The sequence below is a fragment of the Bos indicus x Bos taurus genome, chromosome 5 (genome assembly GCF_003369695.1).
Source record: "Bos indicus x Bos taurus breed Angus x Brahman F1 hybrid chromosome 5, Bos_hybrid_MaternalHap_v2.0, whole genome shotgun sequence".
NCBI classification, from domain to species: Eukaryota; Metazoa; Chordata; class Mammalia; order Artiodactyla; family Bovidae; genus Bos; species Bos indicus x Bos taurus.
In genome coordinates, this window is record NC_040080.1 from 31433573 (window position 1) to 31460874 (window position 27302).

The 27302-nt window shown below is 37.7% G+C and overlaps 2 protein-coding genes across 5 annotated transcripts in view; one reads left to right on the plus strand and one right to left on the minus strand.

The window, feature by feature from the left end:
• The first annotated feature begins 42 nt into the window (after positions 1-42).
• Positions 43-26793, plus strand: PYROXD1 (pyridine nucleotide-disulphide oxidoreductase domain 1). Of its 3 annotated transcripts, XM_027541493.1 has the most exons (13): positions 77-222; positions 3066-3146; positions 5522-5628; positions 8258-8377; positions 10841-10969; positions 14634-14707; positions 18036-18196; positions 18904-19004; positions 20271-20406; positions 21274-21386; positions 22232-22354; positions 24268-24405; positions 25929-26641. In XM_027541493.1, the coding sequence occupies exons 4-13, from the start codon at positions 8306-8308 to the stop codon at positions 26175-26177; spliced, it is 1296 nt and encodes a 431-aa protein (XP_027397294.1). In that variant the 5' UTR covers positions 77-222; positions 3066-3146; positions 5522-5628; positions 8258-8305; the 3' UTR covers positions 26178-26641. The 3 variants fall into 3 exon arrangements, with proteins under 3 accessions (XP_027397293.1, XP_027397294.1, XP_027397295.1); XM_027541492.1 differs by lacking the exon at positions 5522-5628 and having other exon boundaries at positions 43-222; positions 25929-26793; XM_027541494.1 differs by lacking the exons at positions 77-222; positions 5522-5628 and adding an exon at positions 1435-1519 and having other exon boundaries at positions 25929-26537.
• RECQL (RecQ like helicase) overlaps positions 26258-27302 on the minus strand; it is a 32784-nt gene continuing 31739 nt past the window's right edge. For both annotated transcript variants that reach the window (XM_027541490.1, XM_027541491.1), the window contains one exon: positions 26258-26997. In XM_027541490.1, the coding sequence (XP_027397291.1) occupies positions 26845-26997 (153 nt within the window). In that variant the 3' untranslated portion in view covers positions 26258-26844. The remainder of the gene's footprint in view (positions 26998-27302) is intronic.

The following is a 27302-nucleotide window of genomic DNA, read 5'->3' on the forward strand; positions in this document are numbered from 1 at the left end:
GGACTAAGTGTGAGTTCCCAGGCACCCGTAGCTCGGATTCTCAGGAGCATGCGCCGGAAGTGGGCGTCCTGAGCCGCTCCCTCTCCCGGAGTGCAAACATTTCCGGCTTCCCACTGTAGTCCTCAAACCACTAAGAGCATGGAGGCTCCGTGCTCGCCCCCGACGGCGGGGAAGTTCGTGGTGGTCGGCGGTGGCATCGCGGGTGTCACCTGTGCGGAGCAGGTAAGGCGGGAGCGCAAGCGATTTCGTCTCTCCGAGACCCTGGAGGCGCTGGCGTTCGAGGCTCCCTCCCGCCCCCTTTCCCTAGTGTTTCTTCCAGGTTGCTTTCACAATTTCCCTTGTCCCTACCCACCCCTTTCGTCTCCTAGGTATTAGAGGCTCTGTCTTAGCTCTCAGAGGATGTCCTTAGTACCTCGCAGGCTTCGCCTCCGGAGCAGGGACGAGGAATGGCGAGCAGTCGTTAGGGGAAACCCAAAGCCAACTGAACCTGGCTGTGGTCCTGGTGATGCTAGAGCAGATGCGAGGAGAAGAGGGATGGGTTATGACTAGGAAGTACTTGGCCAGAAAATTCCCCCTTCCTTCTTAATGACCTGATTGAATCCAGCTTCCTCATATTGGCCCCCGTCCTCAGTGCATCGTAACTAGATTATAAAGAAGTCCTTACGTTAAGTTTTGTATACTTTGGACTCCCAAGATAGAAGAGATGTCATCTCCAGTAATATCTTGTAAAACAGCCGACAGGGGCTTAAGTGAAGCGAGGTGATGCTTTTTTGATTTATAGTACACAATCGGACAACATATATGCCTGTGGAATATATACATGTAAATGTATTTTACATGAATACATGTATTCCAGAAGGGTCTAGATTATTGTATTGGTAAAAAGTAAATATAAGCAATCGTTGAAGTCATTAGAAATTAGGACGTTTTTTCCCTTAACTTCTAGCCTTTGGATGTGTGTAGATTTCATTTATTCATCAAGTAAACACCTATTATCCAGATACTGTACTAAGGACTGATTAGACTGGTACTAACAGAGCATGGTGCCTCCTTTTTGGAGACTCAAAGCCTAGTGAGTAATGTAAATAAATAAGTAAATCATTTCATCAGTGTGTTCACTACCTTAGGGGTGCCTGTGGAGTTGGTGAGGAGCGAATTAGGGAAGAAGTGTCCTTTCTCACAGGAGATGTCCCTTTGTCTTAGTACAGTCATATCTCATTTTATTGCCCTTTGATTTATTGTACTTCATATAAATAACTTGTTTACAAATTGAAGATCTTCAGCAGGCCTGTTGGAGAAGGAAATGGCAACCCACTCCAGTGTTCTTGTCTGGAGAATCCCAGGGACGGGGGAGCCTGGTAGGCTGCCGTCTGTGGGGTCTCGCAGAGTCGGACACGACTGAAGGGACTTAGCAGCAGCAGCAGCAGCAGCAGCAGCAGCAGCAGGCCTGTGGAGCAAGCCTTATTGGCACCCTTTTTCCAGCAGCATTTGCTCATTCGTGTCTCTGTGTCCTATTTTGGTAACTACCACAATATTTCAAACTTCTAAATTATTACTCTATTTTTTATGGTGATCTTTGATCAGTGATTTTTGATGTTACTGTTGCAAAAAAAGATTGCAAAAAGATTAACATTCACTGAAGGCTCAGCTGATAGCATTTTTATCAGTAAAGTATTTTTTAATTAAGGTATGTACATTTTTTACAACACTTTCAGAACATATTTTTATGCACACTTAGTATTGACAACAATGTGTAGTATAAGCATAACTTTTATATGCACTAAGAAACCAAAATTCTCATGTGATTCGCTTTACTGCAGTCTTCACTTCATTGCAGTGGCAGGAACCGAGCCCGCAGTATCTGTTATGCCTGTATAGAGGAATGAGTAAGAGTTTACCAGGTAGACAAGAAAATACAGATATTTCAGAGGGAGGTAGCAGTGTAAATCTCAAGTGAAAAAGCATAGAACCATCTGGAAGCAGCAAAACTTAAAGTATGTGGTGCTTGGGGAAGGTAACCAGAGATGAAGCCAGGAATATTGGCAGGGACCTGATCATAAAGGATCTTTTAAGTCATGCTAAGAATTTAACAAAAACTTACAAGTAGTCAAATGATTGTGACCAATGGAGTAATATGATCAAATGAAAAATTTTGAAAGATTATTAATTATAGTGTGTTTGGAGCAGAGGAATCTGGTCAATATGAGACTGGAAGGCCAACTCAGAGATGATAGTAGTAGTATGATAATGGAAGCAGAAAGTGAGGAAATAAATTACAGAATATACATAGGAAAGGAGAGATTGATAATGTCAGATATAAAAAAATTTAAGTAAGGTTGTACAAAAAAGAATGATGGATGTGTAGGTGAACTGAACATGCTCAGTTGGGTTGTTTTTTTTTTTAAGGTTTTTACAATAACATTTATTTCTTAAAAGTTAACGTGCATAACAGGAAACCAAAAAGCACAAGCAAAAAACAAAGTCTTTCCTAATTACAAGCAGAGACAGATCAAGATAGATGGAGTTACAAAGCTGCAGGGGTTAAGAAAATCCTTTCAGGAAATTTAAAGTGAGCAAGAAAGAGGTTGTAGCTAAGGAAGATGATGAAACATTGGCAGATTAAACCTCTGGATTTGAAAAGACTCTCAGAGTCTATACTGGTTGGGCATTTGGAAGAGTAGGCATGCCAAAGCACTTGGGAAAGTTGCTTGAGTTTTAAGTGTTTTATTGGAAGTTTGCTGTGATTTCATTCAGCTTAAGACAAATGAAGTTATTTTGCAATGAAGAGAAGTTGGTTTAACTGTTAATTAGGAAGGTGGTTCCTTCTCATCCTTTTCATGGTAATTGTTGAGTGTAGTGTAAATGTGTGTTTCATTTTAATCAATATCAGAGTTGAACGCTTCTCACCATTACCCCATAAATATAGCCAAGACCCAGGATAATGGAGACCTTTAAAGGGAGAACAGTCAGTTTTTAGTTTCCTAAGTTTAAATTGCATTGTCTGTCTCACCCCTCTATGTACTAATACTTATTTATCATAATTTTCCTTTCTTTTTTTTAATAAGTTGGCAATTAATTTTCCATCAGAAGATATTCTCCTGATAACAGCTTCTCCTGTTATTAAAGCAGTTACAAATTTCAAGCAGGTAAGAACCATCATATAACTTTCTTAGTGTTAATTTTCAAAAACTGCAATAACTCACACAGCAATTAGTGTAATTGTAGTATTTTAATTGTTTAACAAATGCAGTTTTGGTACTCATTTTCAAATCATAGCTCAAAGTTTAGAGTTGTTCACATGAAATACCAAAAGCACCTGGAATGCATTAAATTTCTGGTTGTCTCTCATCTTTTCCTCCCTGCTCAGAAGTATGTTTCAGAAAGTTTCTCTTTTGAGGAAGGATGTTATGCGCATCTACATATAAATGCAAATATACATGTATATCTTTATTATAAGTGTGTGTGTATATACAGGTCAGAAGAACACTACCTCTGAGCCAGGTTTACACTTGCAGATAAGTAATGCTTCTGATGTGTAGTAAGCATCTCAGAACACTTTGTAGTTCCATGAATTTATTTTACACATAACATTATAATAGCAGTCTAAAGAGCATTTGGGTCATAGTATCATGGAAAAGGAGACGCCAAACATTTTTGATCTTGTACCTCATCTGTTAAAAACTTTTGCACTCATATCTTAATATTATAAACTACATACATGTAATGCTATAGTTCTGTATATTATAGGGCCTATGCAAAAAATAAATGAATAAAAGATGAAAAACATATAAATCTTTTCTTTCCATACTACAATGAAGACTACTCACATAGTCTTTGATTCAGTACAAGTTTTCCCTTATAACACTCTGATGATGGAATATGTATTTTTTTTTCCTTTTGGCATTTTGTATAGATTTAATCTTGAAATAAAAGTTAAATATTTGATCTTAGGGAGAAAAAACAATCTACCCATCTCCCACAAACACACTTTTCCAATCTTGAAGTGTGTTTTCTAAAAGTTCTTAATAATATTGTCTCTCAGGGAAGGGAAGAGATCAGTATACAGTTAACCTACCCCATTTTCATACATAAATCCCTAAGATTTACATAATCTCCTAAGACCAAGGGTAATTTAAGACCATATGTTGCACTTTATAACCTCCCTACAGATAGGTAAGATATCTTAGTACTTAGGTGTAGCCAAAAGAACTATGTATGGGATTGGGAGGACCAGAGAACAGATTAAACAGGCTTTTAATTTCTAAAAGAAAAAAGCATAAATTCAGTTATAGGCTACAAGTACATTCTTAGAGATGTATAGCTGAGTCTTCCAAGTACAAGTGTTGTACAGTAGAAAGAGAAAACTTGGGTTCTAGGCCTAGCGATTATTTACTGGCTGTGTGGCCTTGACAAATCTCTGTACCTGAGTTGCATCATTAGGATAATATCTTCCTTGCTTACTCAACAGGGTTGTGAGCTTAAGATGTACTAATATATGTGAAAGTGCATTGAAATAGCAAATGTCCTTTTTTTTTTAAGTGTATAGAAGTCAGAAATTGCATTCCTTTTATCACTTATTGAATACTTAGATTATTTATCATTGTGCTAGGCATCCAGGATATGGAAGTTAAAAGTATAGACCATACATGAATCAAAAAGTCTCTAATGGTTATCATTGTGGTTAGAAGAAAGAGTGGTAAAGAGGGACTTGGATAGTTATTCTGTATTATGTATTGTTTATTTGTTTAGTGTTAAGAGAACACATATTCATGACTTGTGTAATTTTTAAAGGAGAAGAGGAATTAATAGTAATTCACATTTATGGAGTACTTATTATGCTGTACTTCTAAATGTTTAAGTGTAGTAATGTATTTAATTCTTAACCCTGTGAAGTAGGTTGTTATCCCTGTATTACAGATGAGATAAATGTGTCACAGTGGGGTTTGGTCGGTTTCCAAGTATATTGTCAGGTTTGAATCCAGACACTTTGACTGTAGAGCCCACATGGTCAGTTTCTCAGAATAATTATTTTCTACTGGGGCAACAAATATGCAAGAAATAGTTATCATACAATTTGATCATTATCCTGATAGAGGCAAAAAAATGAGGTCATATACCAATATATTTATATCTGTACATATTGAACTTTGTGAAAGAGCGCCAAAGCCTACCTTTGGGAGTTAAAGAAGGCTTTACATAGGAAATTGCATTGAAATGAGATTTAAAGAATAAGAAGGTTTTACTGTGTTTGCAAGAGATCAAGTGGAGTTTCAATTAAGAGGAGTAGTCAGTTGTGTCAGATCCTATGGAATGGTGGTTGGAAAGTGGTTATTTCTAGTATAGATCATTGGTGACTTTCAAAGAATTTATGCAATTTTGAGAAATTAATGGGAGGTAATTCTAAAATGACAGCATGAACTTTTCTCTACTGAAAAAGTTGGCTATGAAGGTAGAAAAGATTTAGAATGGCACAACAAGAGGACATGAGGTCTAGCATTAAGTTGAATTTTATTCTTTTAAGGTGGGAACTGCTTGAGCATGTTCACCTGTTGAGATTAAAAAACCAGTGGGGAAGCCTGAAGATGAAGGAAAGCAAAGAATATATAACAAGGAAGGAGCCCTGAGGAGGTGAGAGGTGATGGGATCTGGAGCACAGAGCAGTGGATTGACTTTGAAATAGTGGGAGTGGGTCAAGGAAAGTGGACATGAGCAAAGAAACATCTAGATAGTGGGAAAGTAGTCAGAGTTCTTTGTGGTCTCTGTGTGTAAGGTGATTTGCTGAGAATTAAGAGGATAGAATAAGTTCAGGGAACATTAGAATGATGAGAGTTTGAAAAAATCACTGAGGGACTGAAGTATGTTACTAAGATGTTATTGCGCTTTTCACTATATTTGCACTGATGGTATAAAAGTAGGGGTAGCTACTTAACCCTGGTAGCCATTGTATTCTTGACTGCCACACAGTTAGTGGGAAAAATAAAAGCCATTTTTAAAAAAATGTTACTTTGATTAAATCTTGACTCTTGAGTGTGCATATTTTTAATATTCTATGACATAATATGTATGCATAAAGCATTTCTGCGTATGAAGAGTACAACATTGTCTCAAGGAAAAGCAGTTGTATACTTGCTGAGTTGCAAGATGAACTAGCTACTATTTTCATGGAACATCGCTTTTACCTGAAAGAAAACTGACACCACTGTGGCCATTCATGTTTGGAAAATGAATGAAGTGAGCCTGTCACTTCAAGAAACCAACCAATGGTATTTGTTGCCAATATGACAAAATTAGAGCTTTCAAGCAAAAATTAGATTTTTTTGAAAACTCATTCTTCACTGTGAGCCTTATAGTACTTAGCCTTTTCTCATGAGATTGGTGATAATAATAATGTGATTTTTAAAAAATATTTATTGATATGAAATGTGTCAATATTTGGAAGATCTCTGTAATTTTGAGAACCAGTATTATCTGATGTGTGAAATTACAAGATAGACTTGTAACTATCAAAGTGCAAGATAGACTAATGGATTTCACAGTCCCAATATGAAAAGTTCTTGACATAGTTTCAAATTCTACTTTGCATCTAATCTTTAAGAAACCATCACTTGTTGAGTTTTAGTGTAACATCAAGAAGAATGTACAGTTATCTCAAAGGGCTACATATCTGTGTGAGGCTAACTCTCTTCACGTACTTCAACCAAAACAATGGTGCAATGGTTTAAATGTAGAAGTGTAACTATTTTTTACAAAAAAAAACAAAACCAACTGAGAAAGCAGCCCTGTTTTACATTTTTGCAAATCTCTTTCATGTCTGGTTTAGTAGAATTTAGCTGGGTATCTGCTTCTGCATTCAAACCACTTCTACATTTAAACCATTGCACCATTGTTTTGGTTGAAGTACATGAAGAGAGTTAGCCTCACACAATGGAGTATTACTCAGCCATTAAAAAGAATACGTTTGAATCAGTTCTAATGAGGTGGTTGAAACTGGAGCCTATTGTGCAGAGTGAAGTAAGCCAGAAGGAAAAACATAAATACAGTATACTAACGCATATATATGGAATTTAGAAAGATGGTAACAATAACCCGGTGTACGAGACAGCAAGGGAGACACTGATGTATAGAACAGTCTTATGGACTCTGTGGGAGAGGGAGAGGTTGGGAAGATTTGGGAGAATGACATTGAAACATGTAAAATATCACGTAAGAAACGAGTTGCCAGTCCAGGTTTGATGCATGATACTGGATGCTTGGGGCTAGTGCACTGGGACCACCCAGAGGGATGGTATGGGGAGGGAGGAAGGAGGAGGGTTCAGGATGGGGAACACATGTATACCTGTGGTGGATGCATTTTGATATTTGGCAAAACTAATACAATTATGTAAAGATTAAAAATAAAATTTTAAAAAAATAGTTATTTTTCATTAGAAGTGTATCACTTTTATTGGATCTGTTATTGTTACTTTTAATTAAGAAATATTTAAAATTTTTCTCCGTTGCAATTTCTAATGCAACAGATATTGCTAGGTCTAACTCAAAAACACAAAAGCTCATTGGGGTCCTCACTTGGTAAGCCTATAAAGAGGTCTTGAGACTAAAATGTTTGAGAACTGTTATAGCCAAGCAGCAGGATTTCCAGGCAGCATTTGAGGGCAAATACTAGTCTATAACATGTGTGGGTCTTCTGTAGCAGACTGGGTTTACAACTAGAAAATGGATGTAATTTGGTCTGTGGTTAGAAGTTTTCAGGGTAATTAATGGTTAAGGATAAGAGAGCAAGAAAGTAAAGGATTTGGAAAAAAGATGAAATGATCCATAGTGGAGTGCTAGTGGGATAGGACAGAAGGTGAGTCCAGGAGGAGGCTGACAATTTTGAAGAACAGGGAAGAAGAGTCCAAAGATTAGCTCACAGTAACGTTAGCTAGTAAATAGAAAGAGAAAGCTGCAAGGATAAAGAAATAGAGAAGATGTTTGATTAAACTGTACAGAAGTAAGTAGTGTTACCCTTCGTTTTACAGGCCAGGAGACTAAGGCTCAGTGACTTCCTGACTTGCCCATGAGTGGCAGGACTAGTATTTGCATTTAGGTCTAAAGATATGGAGTCTAGCCTTCTTTCTACTGTGTATATTGCAGCTGGCAGAATTTCCTGTTTTATGAATGGGAAATAAATAGTGTCTTAAAAAAAATGAAAGTATTTTATTATTTAAAATTCTTAAAAAATTTAAGTATGCATTTTTATCTCTTTTGTCTCATATAGGTTTCTAAAGTATTGGAAGAATTTGATGTTGAAGAACAACCAAGTACCATGTTAGAAAATCGCTTTCCCAACATTAAGGTTATAGAATCTGGAGTAAAGCAACTAAAGAGCAAAGAGCATGTACGAGGACTTTTTCTTAATGACATTTGCTGTTGTTGAATCTTGGCGAGAGGGCTCGCCTGCCTTCCTTTGACCCCACCTGTTGCACCACCACCCAAGTCCCTGGCATGTAAATTTTAGTGACATTGATTCCTGTTACTATTAGGAAAATGTACCCTTTTTGTGAGTTTCTTAGGGATATATCATTAGGTTAGCCTTTTAGATTTTACATTTTAAACGAGCATTAACATTTGTATAGTGTTCACTGTATTCTGGGCACTGCATTAAGTGTGGGGTACAGGAGCAGTAATAGCAGAAACCTGCTCCTAGCAACTCTCAATGTAATAGGGAGTACAGACATGCATGTGTTTAATGTTGAAATATTATCAGAGCTCTGGTATAAAGTGTTTAGGAAGACCTCACAGAGTGAGTAAATACTGAGCTATGTTTTAAAAAGGTAGGCGAAGTAACAGTTCTCCACGTGGGAAAGGACATTCCTGGAAGTGGAGACTGCGTGTTGAGAGACCCAAAGAGAGGAGAAGGGGCATGTGGAGAGAGAGAGGCTGTCAAAGCGGTTGGGGTATGGATAAGGAAAGAATATTTGCCAACTAGGCCAGAGAAGTGAGTAAATAGGATTGTGAAGAACTTTTTATGTCATGCTAATAAACTAAGTTCATTTTATCATCAGTGGATAAATAGTAAAGAGATTCTAAGTGGAAGAAGTGTTGATAAAATATTCTTCTAGGAACATCTGACAGCAGTGTCAAAGACAACCAGGGTAGAACAAGTAGCTAGTAGCCAGTAACCAAATTAGAAGGTGGTTATAACAGTCCAAAATGATATAAGGCCCAAGCTAAGGCAGTCTCAAGAAAGCACCTTCTCAGTCTCAGATGTCAGAGAGTCTCAGTGTCATACGATACAGAGTATCTTCACATGAACTTCAGGCAGTAAGATGGGAAGCAGGGTTTGTGGTTGTTTCTCTGAAGCAGCTCAGGTTTGAGTTCTCCCTTAGGGAGAAGGTGTTATGTGTCATGTTTGAAACAAATAACTTGACAGGAAAAAATAAAAGTAAGAAAAAGTACTGAGTTTTATGAGAAAAATTTTACAAATCTGAATCCAAACACCACAGCAATTTCATAATATTTGTAATGGTAACACTTGTTCCATAGAACACCCATGTCAGTGAATCTGCACACTGAGGTAGGCTCAGAAGTATACAAATGAATTGTGAGGGAACTGACGTATTAGGGCACTTGAATGAGTCAGAGTGCCAAATGTGTCCTGTATAATACACATGTCTGCCTTCTGTGATCCATCCTTCATATTCTTGAGTGAGTTAGAAATGATGCGTTCACCTTTTTGTCTCCAAAAATTTAACAGTAGTCGATAAAGAGGTTTCGTGTTTGTTTTTATAGTACCTAGGTGCAGATAATTTTTTAAATTTGGTCAGTGCCTATAACTTCCATTAAAATTGTAACCAGATTATCTAAAGGAAGACTTGGATAACATTTCTGTATGATTATTCTCTGTTGGTTTATTGGTTTTATGTTGTATTTGTTATATAGCTGAAGAGTTAAAATATGTAACATATTTCAGTGGGTATGTACTTTGCTATTTGCTAAATTTTATAAATCAAACACAAGGTACAAAGATTAACTCCTAAAACCATTCCAGCAAAGTCTGACATCTCTCATAGTAGCACATGCTTATGTCTATCTGCTTTCTAAATGCTACTTTTACATGGATACCCATTCAGTATTAAGAAACAAAAACCATGGATCTCTGATATGTATTTTTAGACTCATCTAAATTCACTAATTAAAAATTAATATAGTTAAAGCCAGTACATGCTAGGATTTAAGGTTAACATGCTTTTCACTTACAGAAAAATGTAATCTCCAAATAGCATGATGTGTGCTGGTAATGCGATTGTAATTTGTACTTAAGAGCATAAACACTTTTTCAGCACTTCTGAATTTTTAGATTCAGAAGCTATTGTTACGTCTTCTACCATTAACTATTCCTCTGCACCCATAACAGATATTAAGGTCTGATATGATTATAACCATGAGTATGCTTATAATGATTCCCTTTGAGATTAGAGTGTTTATCAAGGAAATGTTCATCAGAATGCTCAATTTAAAAATTTCTAAATGTTTAGTCTTTAAGGCCAACATACCTTTCCAGACATGAGATTCTCAAAGTTTTATCCAAAATTTTGGTAATGTACCTTTTCCCCCCCATGAGAAAAGGACTAGTTTTCATCAGATTTCTTAGATGGTTCATGGTTCCGAAGGGATTAGGAATCTCTGAGTTATAGAACACATTCTTGGACTTAGTTAGCTTTGTCATTGCTGTAGCAAAGTATTGAGTGCTTCCAAGAGGAAACCTTAATATATTTTTTGCTTTTGCCGTATTGAATGTTTCATAACTGTACTCGTGTATAAATGTTTCTCCTCTCTTCATTCCTGTACGGTTTTACAGTGCGTTTTAACTGAAGATGGCAATCAGCATATTTATAAGAAGCTCTGTCTGTGTGCTGGAGCAAAGCCAAAATTGATATGTGAAGGAAATCCGTATGTGTTAGGAATCCGTGATACAGACAGTGCACAGGTAACATTTGGGTCACGCGAAAGAAACATGAAGACTTCTTAGACGTTTTCTGCATTTGAATCAAAGTGCTATACTTACAATGTTAATTTCTAAACTGTAGCAGCAGAAGAAACTCTTCATGACTCATAAACCAAAAAGTAGTATAATGTTCTAGTACTGCCAGTTTGAGTTTAGTTTTAGTTGATAATTTAGGGCTTCTCTGTGGCTCAGATGGTAAAGAACCCACCTTCAAGACTTGGGACCTGAGATCAATCCCTGGGTCAGGAAGATCTCCTAGAGAAGAGAATGGTTACCCACTCCAGTATCCTTGCCTGGAGAATTCCATGGATAGAGGAGCCTGGCAGACTACAATACATGGGATTGCAGAGAGTCAGACACTGAGCAACTAACAGTTAATAATTTATCTTGTTTTTATTCATGTTCTTTATGTGTTATCTCAGGTATAATGTCTATGCTGAAGGTTACAACTTACATTCAGTTCAGTGCAGTCCTCAGTCATATCTGACTCTTTGCAACCCCATGGATTGCAGCATGCCAGGCTTCCCTGTCCATCATCAACTCCCAGAGCTTACTCAAACTCATGTCCATTGAGTCAGTGATGCCATCCAACTATCTCATCCTCTGTCGCCCCCTTCTCCTCTTGCCTTCAATCTTTCCCAGCATCAGGGTCTTTTCCATGTTGTCAGTTCTTCGCATCAGGTGGCCAAAGTATTGGAGTTTCAGCATCAGTTCTTCCAGTGACTATTCAGGATTGATTTCCTTTAGGATTGACTGGTTGGATCTCTTTGCAGTCCAAAAGACTCTCAAGAGTCTTCTCCAACACCACAGTTAAAAAGCATCAATTCTTTGGCACTCAGCTTTCTTTATAGTCCAACTCTCACATCCATACATGACTACTGGAAAAACCATACCTTTGACTAGATGGACCTTTGTTGGCAAAGTAATATCTCTGCTTTTTAATATGCTGTCTAGGTTGGTCATAACTTTTCTTCCAAAGAGCAAGCGTCTTTTTATTTCGTGGCTGCAGTCACCATCTGCAGTGATTTTGGAGCCCAAGAAAATAAAGTCTGTCACTATTTCCATTGTTTCCCCATCTATTTTCCATGAAGTGATGGGATCAGATGCCATGATCTTAGTTTTCTGAATATTGAGCTTTCAGCCAACTTTTTCACTCTCCTCTTTCACTTTCATCAAGAAGCTCTTTGGTTCTTCTTTGCTTTCTGCCATAAGATGACACGCTCTCTGGTGTCATCTGCATATCTGAGGTTATTGATATTTCTCCCAGCAGTCTTGATTCCAGCTTGTGCTTCATCCAGCCTGGCATTTTGCATGGTGTACTCTGCATATAAGGTAAATAAGCGCGGTGACAATATACAGCCTTGACATATTCCTTTCCCGATTTGGAACTGGTCTGTTGTTCCATGTACAGTTCTAACTGTTGCTGCTTAACCTGCATACGGATTTCTCAGGAGACAAACCACACATTATTCTACTCTGATTGGGAATATGTGATTTGTATCCTAAATGATGTAATGATCTTTTTCTCAAAAGGCAAAGCATGTCCAAAACTTACTTCTTAGCAAATAAATTAATATTCAGAAGATCTTTGTGATACAGAATCCTAGAACTGAAAAAGATGCATGGTTTGTTCTGCTCAGGAACAATGATAAACTATCCCAAAAAGGTGAAATTCTATCTTCAGAACCTTTTGCAACTTCTTTTGGTAATTTATTTCAGAATTCATTGATCCTTATTGCCAAGAACATCTTGATTCCAGTCACAATACTCCTGTCTTACCTCAAGCTCAGTGTTGTTCTGTCCTATGAGGTAGTAATTTTATATTTACATAATAAGATTTCACAGCATATTAAAAAGCAGAGACATTACTTTACCAGCAAAGGTCCATCTAGTCAAAGCTATGGTTTTTCCAGTGGTCATGTATGGATGTGAGAGTTGGACTATAAAGAAAGCTGAGTGCCAAAGAATTGATGCTTTTGAACTATGGTGTTGGGGAAGACTCTTGAGAGTCCCTTGCATTGCAAGGAGATCCAGCCAGTCAACCTTAAAGGAAATCAGTCCTGAATACTCATTGGAAGGACTGATGCTGAAGCTGAACCTCCAATACTTTGGCCACCTGATGTAAAGAACCGGCTCATTGGAAAAGACCCTGATGCTGGGAAAGATTGAAGGCAGGAGGAGAAGGGGACGACAAAGGATGAGATGGTTGGATGGCATCACCAACTCTATGGACATGAGTTTGGGTAAACTCCAGGAATTGGTGATGGACAGGGAGGCCTGACATGCTTCAGTCCATGGGGTCACAGAGTCAGACACGACTGAGTGACTGAACTGAATAAGATTTCATCGTCTGTAAAATTGATAGCAATTTTTTTAATCTTATTCTTAAATAGGAATTTTAGAGAATACTAGAAGAACTTGATTTTGTTCTTGTGAACATTTGAGGTTCATATTATGAAGGATTGAGTTCATAACTATGTTATGGCAGTCCTTTGTGTACATGAACTCATCAGTCCTCATGAAAATCCTGTGGCAGTCATTACTCCCACTCTACAGAGAGGAAACTGAGATGGGGGGACTAAGCTAACTGCTTCAGCTGTTCAGCTGTCATCCTGAAGCAATGGGACTTTTCTCTACTTCGGAAAGTACCATGAGAATGATTTCTGGGCACTTTTTCTCCAAGCTCATTGTGATCTTTTTTGGTGGGAAATGGGAAGCGGAGGCATCAATTAGCTGTTTTACAGTGGTGATAACATTTCAAAAACAAATACTAGATATTATTATGTGCCTGCTACTCCTAACAACTTTATCTCCATCATCTTGCTGCTGCTACTGCTACTAAGTCGCTTCAGTCGTGTCCGACTCTGTATGACCCCATAGACGGCAGCCCACCAGGTTCCCCCATCCCTGGGATTCTCCAGGCAAGAACACTGGAGTGGGTTGCCATTTCCTTCTCCAATGCATGAAAGTGAAAAGTGAAAGTGAAGTCGCTCAGCCGTGTCCGACTCTTAGCGACCCCATGGACTACAGCCTACCAGGCTCCATCCATGGGATTTTCCAGGCAAGAGTACTGGAGTGGGGTGCCATTGCCTTCTACCCTCCATCATCTTACTTAATGCTTAAAAAACTTTGAGATATAGTCACTTCTTACTTTCATTTATAGTTGGGAGGACCTGAAGTGCAGAGAGGTTAAGCAGCTTGCCCAAGGCCACCCAGTTAGTAACAGCTGGAGATAGGGACTCTACAGTCTGTGCTCTGAACCACTGTGCCACTGTGCTCCTCATTTCTGTAAGTTCTGAGTGACTGCAGGGAAAGTGTCGACTGAGGGACTAGAAGGACAGGAAGAATCCTGTATCCAGGATGTAGCTCAGTGTCATGTTGGTAAATTGACTTGGTCCAGTAGTTGGGAATGTAGTAAGCTAAAGGCAGAGCCTCGAGCTGCATTTGAGTGTAATGACATACAAGGCAAAGAAAGCTAGAAGAAGCGTTGCTATAAAGGCAATCTGGGGTGAAACACGGAGACAACATTTATTATATTAATCAGGAGGGTACATCCTGGCAGAGAGGGAAAGAGATTATCGGTAAAGCCTCTTGCTTCAGGCATTGCCCATGCTACAAAACACTTGTCATTTTCTTTTTGATACAGGAATTTCAGAAACAGCTTACTAAAGCTAAGAGAATAATGATCATAGGGAATGGTGGTATCGCACTCGAATTAGTGTAAGTACATGTTTTTTAATATTATGTAAGGGTTGCTCTGTGATTCGTGTTATTGGTAGACGAGAAAATATCTTGTCCTGAAAAAATCAAAGATAAGGATACTTGTTTTTCATACATTTTCAAGGAGAAAATCCATTTTTTTTTTTAGCTTTTATGAAATAATTCATAGTTGAGAAGGTTAATTTATGAAACATAAAGAGTTTCAGGAAAGCTTTTGGTCTTACTGGCGACTGGTTAGATTTGACTCATGCATGTGTTCTTGTAAGCATGTACTATATTGAAAAACAGTTTAAATACGTACACCTTTAGAGAGTCCTGCCCATGGTCCCCATAGCTATTTGTTGCTTATACCCCATCCTGCTTCTCTCATTTACATTACCCGTCTGGCCGTGAAACCCAAAGTTTGTGAGTTTCTGTTTCAAGATACGTGATACTCCCACGTAACGGGAGTAACTCTTGGTTTCTGGAAGTTTGGGGAATGTGAACACCTTAATATGAAAAACTGTCATCTTAATATGGTGTTTACAGTTTGCAAACCATTAAGCAGTATCCTGCTGTAGTCTCCAGAGCACTGATGCACTTTCCTTGTGATTTTATCTTTCCGCAGATGGCAGACATGGACTAGTCTAAATATTTTTCAGGCCAGAAAGTTGGGTCTGGCTACAAAGAGGACAAATTTATATCCAAATAAGGAATCTGCCAAAACCCTGTCTTTGCTCTCTTTCATTTGTTCCAGCCCTGAGACTAGGTTTTTTGCCTCTTTTTAGAGGATGGTGAATCTCAATGGAAGCCTGTAAGAGTTCTTGGATTGCCTGAGTATGAGCATTGGCAGTCATTAATGTAATTATGAAGTTTGTGGCATTGTATGGAAAAATGCAAAGAAAAAACTAGAGTCAAGACCAAATGGGCCGGAAGAAGAAGGCATAGATTTATTGTAAGAGGGGCTTCAAATCCTTACATACACATGACAGATTTTTCTCTATCAGTTATCACCAAAAGTGGAACTTAATACTATTATAAACATTGAAAAGTTTGCTCACATTCAAAAAGTTTCCAAGTCTCACAATATTTAATCCTATTCTTTATTTAGGTTGGAGTTTGAAGACCATATACTTGGATAAAATTCATAATTTTATATTCAGTAAACTCTGATTGTTTAAGAAAGTGCCCATGTAGTGCTATTCTCTCGGTTTAGATTAACTGAATGATTAGGCTTTTTTGTCTTATTGAAAAATGACATGTCCAGACTCTGTTGCTAATACTGATTTCTTCAGTATGCCTTCATTTCAGCTATTATCTCTGTTTCCAAATGTAGGTTATTCCTTTCTTTTTCAAGCAGACATAGTTTTTCATAATTTCACAAAATGTAATACTTCATTGTTCTCTGTTTTTTTTTTTAAAGTGGTTTTAAAAATGAAAGCAGAATTTCCCCAAAGTGTGATGATAACCTTCTTGCTTATGCATCTTTCTGAGGACATAGTTCATAGGATAAGAGGATTAGAGGGCATCCTGTGAGGTATAGCACATCCAGGAGTTATTTCTGGTGGTTACTTGTGGCCCACTGGTCAAGCATCAGTATTTTATTTTAAGCTATACTGCTATGTGTTATGTTGCTACATTACTTTAAAATACCAAAAAAAAAAAAAATTGTGTATAAAATTGGAATATAAAAGTTATGTGTATTCTGCTTTCTGTTTACCAGCAATATTATATGATCTGAGCAGTATGAGATATAGAATGGTCTCCAGATAATCTGAAATTTAGTAACTATTAAGTACTCTGCTGGCATAAGAGAGGAGGAGAAATAAAGGCCCACTGGAGAAGGCAAAGGGCTCCTTTACCATACAACAAAAAGCATAAACATCAGATACACCTGGATCAGATGTATTAAACATTCTTTCTTCTGTCATCAGCTTATATGTTTGTTAGCCTTGAAAAATCATATAACCTAACTATATTATGTCACTCTGAGAAATAAAAGTGCTAACACTTTTTACCATAAATGGATGTTAAAAACCAGTGAAATTAACACACTGATTACCATTGCAGTTTCAAATAAAATCCTAGTATAGTTAGAATGACCATATATCCTGTTTGTTCAGGATTGTCCCCATTCATTTGTACCAAAACATGTATTAAGAGCAGATAAATTATAGTGAACTCCAGGGACTTTGTGGAGAGACTATTAAGAAAACCACATTCGCAGTGTCCAAACCTAGATAGAAAACTGCTGAAGCCCAGAAGCTCTTGCTACCTCATGAACATTAATGGAAGGTGTTTTCTATATACCCTGGGATTCCTTTTTTCCTCTAAGATCCTTCATTTTTCTGTGACCTGGGTCTTTCTTTGGCTAGATGTCTTGGAAATTTCTTAGATGAAAGGAATTCATTGCAGGGTAATCATTTCCTGTACAACAAAGTTAAGATTTTCATTGTAACTCTCATTCTTTCTTTTTTCTCTGTCCTTCATAATGTGCTTTGAATACATATTAATAAAATATTTGTTCACAAAGAACAACTGTCTGAATATTGTAACTATTTGTCATCCATCCTTCCATTACTGATTACACTGTAACTAGATAAACCAGGCATTGCTCACTCCTGGGAACCCTGGGGGACATTCATATAACTGTGTTTAGAAATTGAACACGGAGAAGGCAATGGCACCCCACTCCAGTACTCTTGCCTGGAAAATCCCAGGGACAGGGGACCCTGGTGGGCTGCTGTCTATGGGGTCGCACAGAGTCGGACAGGACTGAAGCAACTTAGCAGCAGCAGCAGGTGATATTCATTAAAAATTGTATATGCTGTTCAGTGCATATGTGTGCATGCTTTGTCACTAAGTTGTGTCCAACTCTTTGTGACCGCATGGATTATAGCCCGCCAGGCTCCTCTGTCTATGGGATTCTGTAGGCAAGAATACTGAATTGCCATTTTCTCCTCCAGGGATTCAGAAGGAAATGGCAACCCACTCCAGTGTTCTTGCCTGGAGAATCCCAGGGGCGGGGGAGCCTGGTGGGCTTCCGTCTATGGGGTCGCACAGAGTCGGACACAACTGAAGCGACTTAGCAGCAGCAGCAGCAGCCTCCAGGGATTCAGTGTATATATTTGTCATGTATATGTTCTCTAAATAAACTTTAAATTTCCCCTATTATTCTACTTTAACTCTTATTACCCTGAAACGGTATTATATTCTGCTTAATAGTCATTCTCAGTTTGCCTTAAAATATTTTCTTTACTCTTGCCCTAAGAGGTGATTGTTATTTATCATACAAAGATTTCTTCTTACACTTTGAAATTGCTCTAAGTAACTTTCATATTCCTTTTAGGTATGAAATTGAAGGCTGTGAAGTAATTTGGGTCATTAAAGATAAAGCAATTGGGAATACTTTCTTCGATGCAGGAGCAGCTGAATTCTTGACTTCAAAGCTCATTGATGAAAAACCAGAGGCTAAAATTGCACAAAAAAGAACCAGATATACAACTGAAGGTAAGTATGGTATCTAGCTCATTCATTCACAAATGAGACTTTACTTTTTAGCCAAATAGAAAAAGGCTATAAGAAAATTTAGCAAAATATTTTGATAGGACTATAGATAATACTTATTTCTATTTCTTTATGTAACTTGTAAGATTATAGACACACACGTATATGTATGTAGGATATATTTTTTATGAAAAATATGTATAACTAAAACTGCAAACTTAAAGTGAATTAAATAAACCAGCCCATCTACATCTGTGCAGGCAGATGCTACAGTTCAACAACACCTAAGTTTATAAGATGCAGTGAGTTTAAAAACAAATAGTTTTTTAGTTTAAGAGAGCTTTTTTTTTCTTAAATGTTTGGCTTATAAAATTGAACAAGAATTTTGTAAGTTTGGGTCACACTAAAAATTGATGAATTTTTCAAAATTTAATGTCTGATTTTCTTACTCTTTATATTAACCAGTGATTATAACATCCATGAAGCACTCTGTATGTGTTTATACACAACACTCAATTGAAAAATTATCCATTTTGTAGCTGTATATCACAAAAAACTAATGAATAAAATAATATAGATAAGTTTAGTCTTGCTGTATGAATGTGTATATGAGAATTATTACATTACCTAAAAACTTCTGAACACAAACATAATTCCCTGCCTGACAGTTTTTGTATCCTTTGGATTTTGAACTGAGTTTGTCTCTTCAGGACGGAAAAAGGAAACACAAGCCAGAGCTAGTGCTGGTAACGTAGGCAGTGCCCTGGGGCCTGACTGGCATGAAGGGCTGGATCTTAAAGGAACAAAAGAGGTATGTTTTCAGGTACTGTTTAAACATACCTAAATTCAATTTTAAATTCTTGAACTGTTTGTTAAAGGCTGGTTATTAAGCCTGTAGTCAAAGAAGTGGCCAAGTCATTTTCCTTAAAACCCATGGTGTTAGGAATGGACTCCGAGGCCAGTTGGCACATTTGAACTTTAGAGATAGATCTCCATACACACAGGCTTTAGTAAACACACCCATCCTATTTTAAATTCATCTTTTCCAAAGGTCTCTTTGGATGCAGTCTATTCTAAAGATTATTAGATTCTAAATAAATTACACATTTAATATCCTAATGGCATAAGCAGATGAATTGCTCTTACTTATTTACTAGATGTTTTAGTTATTTGTGGTTAAAAGGCTATGTATGATATTTAAATATTGTAAGAAATACACATACAGTCTTTATTACTGTGTATGATTTCTTTTCAGCCTTCATTAGGTTGGAGTGGGCCTGGCTTCACAGTATATCAAATTTTGTGATGGAAATCACACAAAATCATTTATTCCTGCACCTTCAGGTCCTACAATTAGTGGTATTTTTAACTTGCAGCTTCAGTTTAGTTCAGTGAACATTTGTTGAGTATCTCCTACCTAAGGGGCACTTTACTAAGGTTCTGGAATATAACAATCGGGATATGTCAACTTACTTTTTAGTCCATAACAGTTATAATTTTAAAATATATACAGGGCTTCCCTGTGGCTCAGCAGTAAAGAATCTGCCTGCCAGTGCAGGAGACACTGGTTCAATCCCTTATCCAGAAAGATCCCACATGCCGTGAAGCCACTAAGCCTGTGCTCTAAAGCCTAGGAGCCTCAACTACCAAGCCCACGTGCCCTTCAGCCCGTGCTCCACAGCACGAGAAGCCTCTGTAATGAGAAGCCTGTGCCCTGAAACTAGAGCAGCCCCCTCTCACTGCAACTAGAGAAAAGCCTGTGCAGTGACAAAGACCCAGCACAGCCGAAAATAAATTAAAATATATATATACATGTAGTTATTGATGAGGCTTCTATTAGAAAGTATCCGCTTTGTGCCACCTGCCAATTCAACTCTTGATCTCTAAATACTAAATGAGTTTCTGCTCACTTTTTCCATACACAAAACTAAGAGGCATATTTGGGAGCATTAAATGTGTTTTCACTTATAAGAATTTTTTTAAGTTTCTGTAAGGGTATTATAAATTTTTTCTTCATCATCAGTAACCCATCCTTCTTTCTGGAAATATTTTGGTGACCAGTACTTCTTTATTTTAGTTTTCTCATAAAATTCACATTGAAACCATGTGTGAAGTAAAGAAAATTTACCTTCAGGAAGAATTTAGAATTTCTGAGAAAAAGTCCTTGACTTTTCCAAGAGACCATCATGATCAGTCAGTTACTACTGATAAAGGTAAGTGATGAAATAAGAAAAAATAATCACTTTTTTAAAAAGAAGACAATTTTGCTTCATTGTTATATTTAAAAACTCCATACTTCCATAAAAAATTTAAATGTGAAAAGATAAAACCATAATAATGTAAATCATTTCATTTTCAGTACTTAACTCTTTGCAATTTCTAATAAATTCTATAGAGCTTAACATTTTATGCAGGGCTCATTGACCATCATACCCCTATGAGTGAATTAGAGTATATTGTAGATCAAGACAAAAAATAAAAACTAAAAAGCTGATGCTCTTAAGAGTTGAAGTGACATCCTCAAAATCAGACAGATTGAAATCTATAAGTTGAAACTAAGGTACAGATCTCCTGAAATTCCTATTCTACATTCCCATGAGAACTACTCTATGAAATATATTCAACTAAACCTCCTATATGAGATACCCCATTGCTCTGAATTCTTTGAATTTTTTCATAGGAAAAAGGATTGTCTGAATGTCAATAATAAGGGAAGACTTTGAAAAATGAGTAAACTACTTGGACTAAACTCCTGATGGAGTATAGTTTATTAATAAAGATTTTTAAAGAAATAATTTATAAAGTGATTATCAATTTACTTTGTTAGAATTTGTGTCTAAATTTGAAGGAAAAATGTTTAGAATGCCTGCCATGGTTTCGTGATTATACCCAAAATAAGAAGATGGAATTGGTCGTATTAAAATTGTTTTAGCAAATGTACCTTGTAAATATTCTTGAGTTACTGTTTTAAAGTCACTTCTTGCCTCGTTTTTCTTTGTTTTACTCGTCATATTCACATAATGTTACAGGCTGTTGGTGGTGATTACACTTGAGAACAATTTTTTTTTTTTTTTTTTAAGAAATATGGCCTGTGTATGTGGAATTGACCAATGAAAAGATATATGGCTGCGATTTCATTGTCAGTGCTACAGGAGTTACACCAAATACAGAACCTTTTCTCTGTGGCAACAATGTAAGGTGAAAATTTTTGTCTCACTGTGAACATTGCTAAAGTATTAATTATTTGTGAAGATCTCTAATTCTCAAGCATGAACATTGTTCATTTGAAGCGTGACACAGAACTGTAATTTAAGATGGCTGAAAACAATTTAATTTATATTCATGTCTTCATGTTCAGTATTTTTTTTACTGTCAAATCCTTAAGCAGTTAACATCCCAGCGTTATTTAAGGTGACATAATGCACGCTTTATTTATCTAAATGTTGGTAAGAGACTGAAGTGTATGCTAAGTCACTTTAGTCCTGTCCAGCTCTTTGCGACCACATGGACTGTAGGCTGCCAGGCTTCTCTGTCCCTGTGATTCTCCAGGCAAGATTACTGAAGTGGGTTGCCATGCCCTCCTCCAGGGGATCTTCCCGATCCAGGATCAAACCCGCTTCTCCATCTCCTGCATATGGCAGGCCCCCATAGGAAGTGGGCCTCAGAGACTGATACTTCCTATGGATTCTTAAGAAGTGATTCTTTTAGAGAAACCAGCATGTATTTTTTGCTTTTTAGCATTTGAAGCTTGTAGTAACTGAGGAATATTTTTGTAACTCTGAGTGGGGTGGTCATATGTTGATTGGCAGTTTTTGATGTTCTAAGAATTTGAAGTTCTAAGAATGCTATGGGTTCATCTTTAGTAGGAATTTGACTGACTGGAAATTCAATAGTTGTCTAAACTTGGCAGCTGTTTCACTTTCCTCACTACAAGTCAGCATATCAACATGTAGAAATTTGACTTGTTCTTTTACTTCAGAACGAAAAAGTCATGTTTCCTTTTCCTTACCCCACGTGCTTATGAGGAACATTGTTTAGTTTGATGTAGGAGAAGACGGTGGCCTGAAGGTGGATGACCACATGCACACGTCCCTCCCTGACATCTACGCTGCAGGTGATATTTGCACAGCCGCCTGGCATCCCAGCCCTGTCTGGCAGCAGGTAAGCCGGCATACCTGATCACAGGTGTTTATCAGAGAGTCCATCTGAAAATAAAGGAGCTGTCACGAGTAAATGCAGCTTTCTGGTTTTCCAGCTTTTCTACTTCAAGTGGGAAGCTATCAGAGGTTTTTTTGGTCACAAAAACAACAAAACTCTAGAATTTTTCCCTTTTGTTAAGGTATTACATAGTGATGGAATAGACTGGGATGTCTTAATTTTTATGACTGTTACTTTTTCATGCTCAGATGCTTACCAGCAGTGTCCAGTAGAACTTTCTGTGATGACAGATACATTCTTGTACTTTTGCAGTGTCCAGTCAGGTAGCCACTAGCCACCTGTCTACTAAGCACTTGAATTGTGGCTGTGACTGAGGAAGTGAATTCTAATTTTACTTATAATTAAATAGTTATGTAACTAGTGGCTATGATTTAGGACAGCACAGCTTTAGATTAAAAAAATAGCACACTGAGATTATAAACCATACATTGTTTCTGCTGATCTGTTCCCTGTGGGAATTACTCAAAGGATGTTCCCGTGGTGAACAGCCTTCCTCAGCCTAACAACCCCTTCCACCTGGATCTAGATTTCTCCCTGCTGTCACAGTGTTGCCTGCCTCATGATGGTGGGGCAGAAATCCTAGAGGAAGATACTCTAGACAGTGGCCAGAGCTGGTGTTTTAGGAGGAGGAGTGTCAAAGGTAGATGTTACAGATAAAAGAACCAGTCAACACACTTACCTTGGTAATACACCAATAAAAAACAAAAACCACTTACCTTGGTGAAAGACCAGTTCCACTGGTTGGGCTATTATTCATTCAGATTAACTGGGGTGTGAAGTAGTAGAAGAACTAGATGTATTTTAAGAATCAGCTTTATTATTTTTATATATATCAGAGATAGCATCAGCAAGAGGATGATGTCAGCCATATTTCTAAAATGCTTCAAACTAGCTTGCTTTCAGTTTTCTCTACAATGACATCCTATGTCGTTTTTATGGCATATCTGTCGCAAACTCAATTACGAATTGGAGTTGCTATTTTTGTTGTTAACATTTCAGCCCACTAAGGGTTAAAGCTGGGCTTCCCTGGTAGCTCAGCTGGTCAGGAATCTGCCTGCCATGCAGGAGACCCCAGTTCAATTCCTGGGTCTGTAAGATACCCTGGAGAAGGGATAGGCTACCCACTCCAGTATTCTTGCCTGGAGAATCCCCATGGACAGAAGAGCCTGGCGGGCTGCAGTCCATGGCATCAAAAAGAGTCGGACATGACTAAGTGACTAAGCACAGCACAGCAAAAGGGTTGAAGTCAGGGAATATGTAAATTACATCCTTCATGTGCCTCATACTCTAGTATAGGAAAGAAATGTCCTAAAATAAACTGGTGTTTCTTACTTTGAGTGACTCTAATAAACTCATCTCTTAATTTGCATAAGCAGTAATTGTTTCACATAGTCCAAGACACAAACTGAAGGAACTTGGAGGCTAAAATGCATTAGTAACAGTACAGCAGTATAGTGTCACAGGCCAGTTCTGTTGGCCATTCTCTAGTTGTTACTGTGCTCTGTAAGCTGCTTTCTTACTTCACCAGACCTAACCTTGTTTAGAGAGGAGACTGAATTAAAAAAAAAAAAAACTATCACTTCTTTCAGAAATTCTTAAAGCTTATATCCATGCTTACGGTTATTATTTTTTGCACACAAAAAAGACATTAGTTGCCACACATGAGGGGTAAGAATTACCAAATACCAGAAGCAGTTAGTTAGTGTGACAGTGATCCAGGCAGTTAACCTAACAAGCTAGGTGTAACTATTCTCGGGGACTGTCATGCACTGTAAGGAATTGTACTAGGTTAAGGTGGTAACACTTTTCAAATAATGATAATGAAAAATTAAATTGCATGACCTTCTTTATTTCAGATGAGGCTGTGGACCCAGGCTAGACAGATGGGATGGTATGCAGCAAAGTGCATGGCCGCAGCTAGTGTAGGAGAGTCCATTGACATGGATTTCAGCTTTGAACTTTTCGCTCATGTAACAAAATTTTTTAACTATAAGGTAAGATAGATAGACAAATATTAACAGTACCTTTCCTGCTTGTTAGTCTTATAACTAATTACAGTCATCTAATTTTCTCATGTGAATAAGAGCTTAATCTGGTTTTAATCACTGTACAAAAAATGACAGATTTCCTCATTTCTTACAAACCCATAACTGGTATTATTGCTGGAGGCTTCCCTGGTGGCTCAGAAGGTAAAGAATCTGCCTACAGTGCAGGAGACCTGTGTTCGATCCCTGGGTTGGGAAGATCCCCTGGAGAAGGGAATGGCAACCCACTCCAGTATTCTTGCCTGGAGAACCCAGGGAGACAGGAGCCTGGTGGGCTACAGTCCTTGGGGTTGCAAAGAGTCGGACACGACTGAAGCACCTAACCATGGTCTCTAGTCATCTGATAGTCAGACCTACCTTCTCACTGAACTCGTGTAGTTCAGGGGGGAAAACAATCTCTTCCAGATTTGTTCCCTGATGGTACATTTCTGAGTTTTATTTGAAATTCAGTCCTCCTTTGTGAAGGGAACTAACAGCTATTCATATTCAAGAATGAGCAGGTACTACCCCCTACATATTATTTAACCCTCTTTACATCACTCTGGGGCAGGTTTTTTCCTCCTCATTTACTGACAAGGAGAAACATACACATACAAATATATACATAAATTTCAGAGAGATTCAACAATTTGCCCATGAAAGCTCTCAGTTTCTTATTCACCCTTTAAATCATGACTCCAGGCTGATGTAGTCCATGTCCTACATGTTCGTATATTCACTAGGTATTTTTAATGTTCATATACATTGTATGGTCGGAGAAGGCAGTGGCACCCCACTCCAGTACTTTTGCCTGGAAAATCCCATGGGCAGAGAAGCTTGGTAGGCTGCAGTCCATGGGGTCGCTAGAGTCGGACACGACTGAGCGACTTCACTTTCACTTTTTACTTTCATGCACTGGAGAAGGCAATGGCAACCCACTCCAGTGTTCTTGCCTGGAGAATCCCAGGGTCGGGGAAGCCTGGTGGGCTGCTGTCTCTGGGGTCACCCAGAGTCGGACACGACTGAAGCGACTTAGCAGCAGCAGCAGCACACATTGTATGGTAGTGTCATCTGTAGAGTAAATGCATACTGTACAAATGTTTTCTTTGGTTCCTTGTAAATGACACTTTTTTTTTAATATTTATTTTAATTGGAGGTTAATTACTTTACAATATTGTATTGGTTTTGCCATACATCAACATGAATCCGCCACAGGTATACACATGTTCGCCATCCTGAACCCCTCTCCCTCCTCCCTCCCTGTACCATCCCTCTGGGTCGTCCCAGTGCACCAGCCCCAAGCAACCAGTATCATGCATCGAACTTGGACTGGCAATTCGTTTCATATATATTATGAAGCATATATTATGTTTCATGGCACTTTTAACAGTAAAATTTTGTGATTTCCCATTCTAGGAAAACACAAAATAACTGTGTATTTTGTTTCTTCTTAAGTACTCACTAAAATAACATTTTTCTATTTCTCTATATAGGTTGTATTACTGGGGAAATACAATGCACAGGGCTTGGGTTCAAACCATGAACTCCTGCTGAGGTGTACCAAAGGGCAGGAGTACATCAAAGCCGTCCTGCAGAATGGGCGAATGATGGGCGCTGTCTTAATTGGTGAAACTGACTTAGAAGAAACATTTGAAAATTTAATTTTAAACCAGATGAACCTTTCAGCATATGGAGAAGATCTGCTGGATCCAAATATTGATATAGAAGATTATTTTGACTAAAAAGGGCATTTCAAGAGCTATATCAAGTTCCAAATAAGATTTAAAAAGTCAGAGGATTACACAGATTTATGATGACCAGCTGAAGTTAAAATAATTTATTTATAGGGTTTTTTTTTCTAACACAAAATTGACCACTAATTATGTAAAGATAAGTCTGCAGTATTCATTTCTGTGTTTTCAACTCAGAGACATTCATTTGTGATTTAGCTTTGAAACAAATTAGCTTGTTACCTACTTAACCAACAGTGTGGTGTCTGGTTAACATACCAGAGCCATTCTTTGACCCTGAAAGGCAGGGTGTGGTTTCAAGAAGCTTAAGCCAGTTGTGTGAAAAGAAAAATACAGCTAGCTGTGACAAGGCATAAAGAACTTAACAAAGTTACACGAACTTAATCTCCTACGTATTTTACATTTAAAGGGTTTTACAATAAAGTTAATTTATTTTTCCTGTTTCATACTGTAAATTTATGCAATTCATGATCTCAAGACCTCAGAATGTCTCAAAATTCTCAAGTTTTCAATACTTCAGAGATAAATTCTGAAAATGTAGCTCCATATGTATAAAATATTAATGAAATTGTCTTAAAATTAAACTTCTGATTAACTACAAAACTAACAGTGTATCCATGCATAAGTTATTTTCTTGGAAAATTTAGAAACAGTCATCTCATGCATTATCAATTTTTCTTTTCTTAGCCCCTGTATTCTTACAATCAGGTTGCTGAAGCATGTTTGCAGACCTCTTCAGGAAATTCCTTGGAGTTTTTTCTTCCCTCTTTTTATCAGTTCCTTCAGAATGACAGGTTTGAGGTGATTCAGTCTGCAAAACAACAAGACAAACACTGGTAAAAATTCAGCTATTTCATTTTCTCAGGAGATTAATATCGAGTCCTTCTGTATTAATCAGCTCTTTTAAGTGTCCACTGTTATTGTTTTTATTTTCAAATTTCTTCCAATATGAGCCCCATCTTGAATAGGAAGGGCTGTGCTATCAAGACCATAAAGAATACCTGACATGTCCTTGGACACACTGGTGCCTGCTGAGCTTTTGCAGGCTGGAGAGCAGTTAATTTGTGATGGGGTTTTCAACTTCTGCTGCACAAGCTGACTTCTCAGCTAGCACTG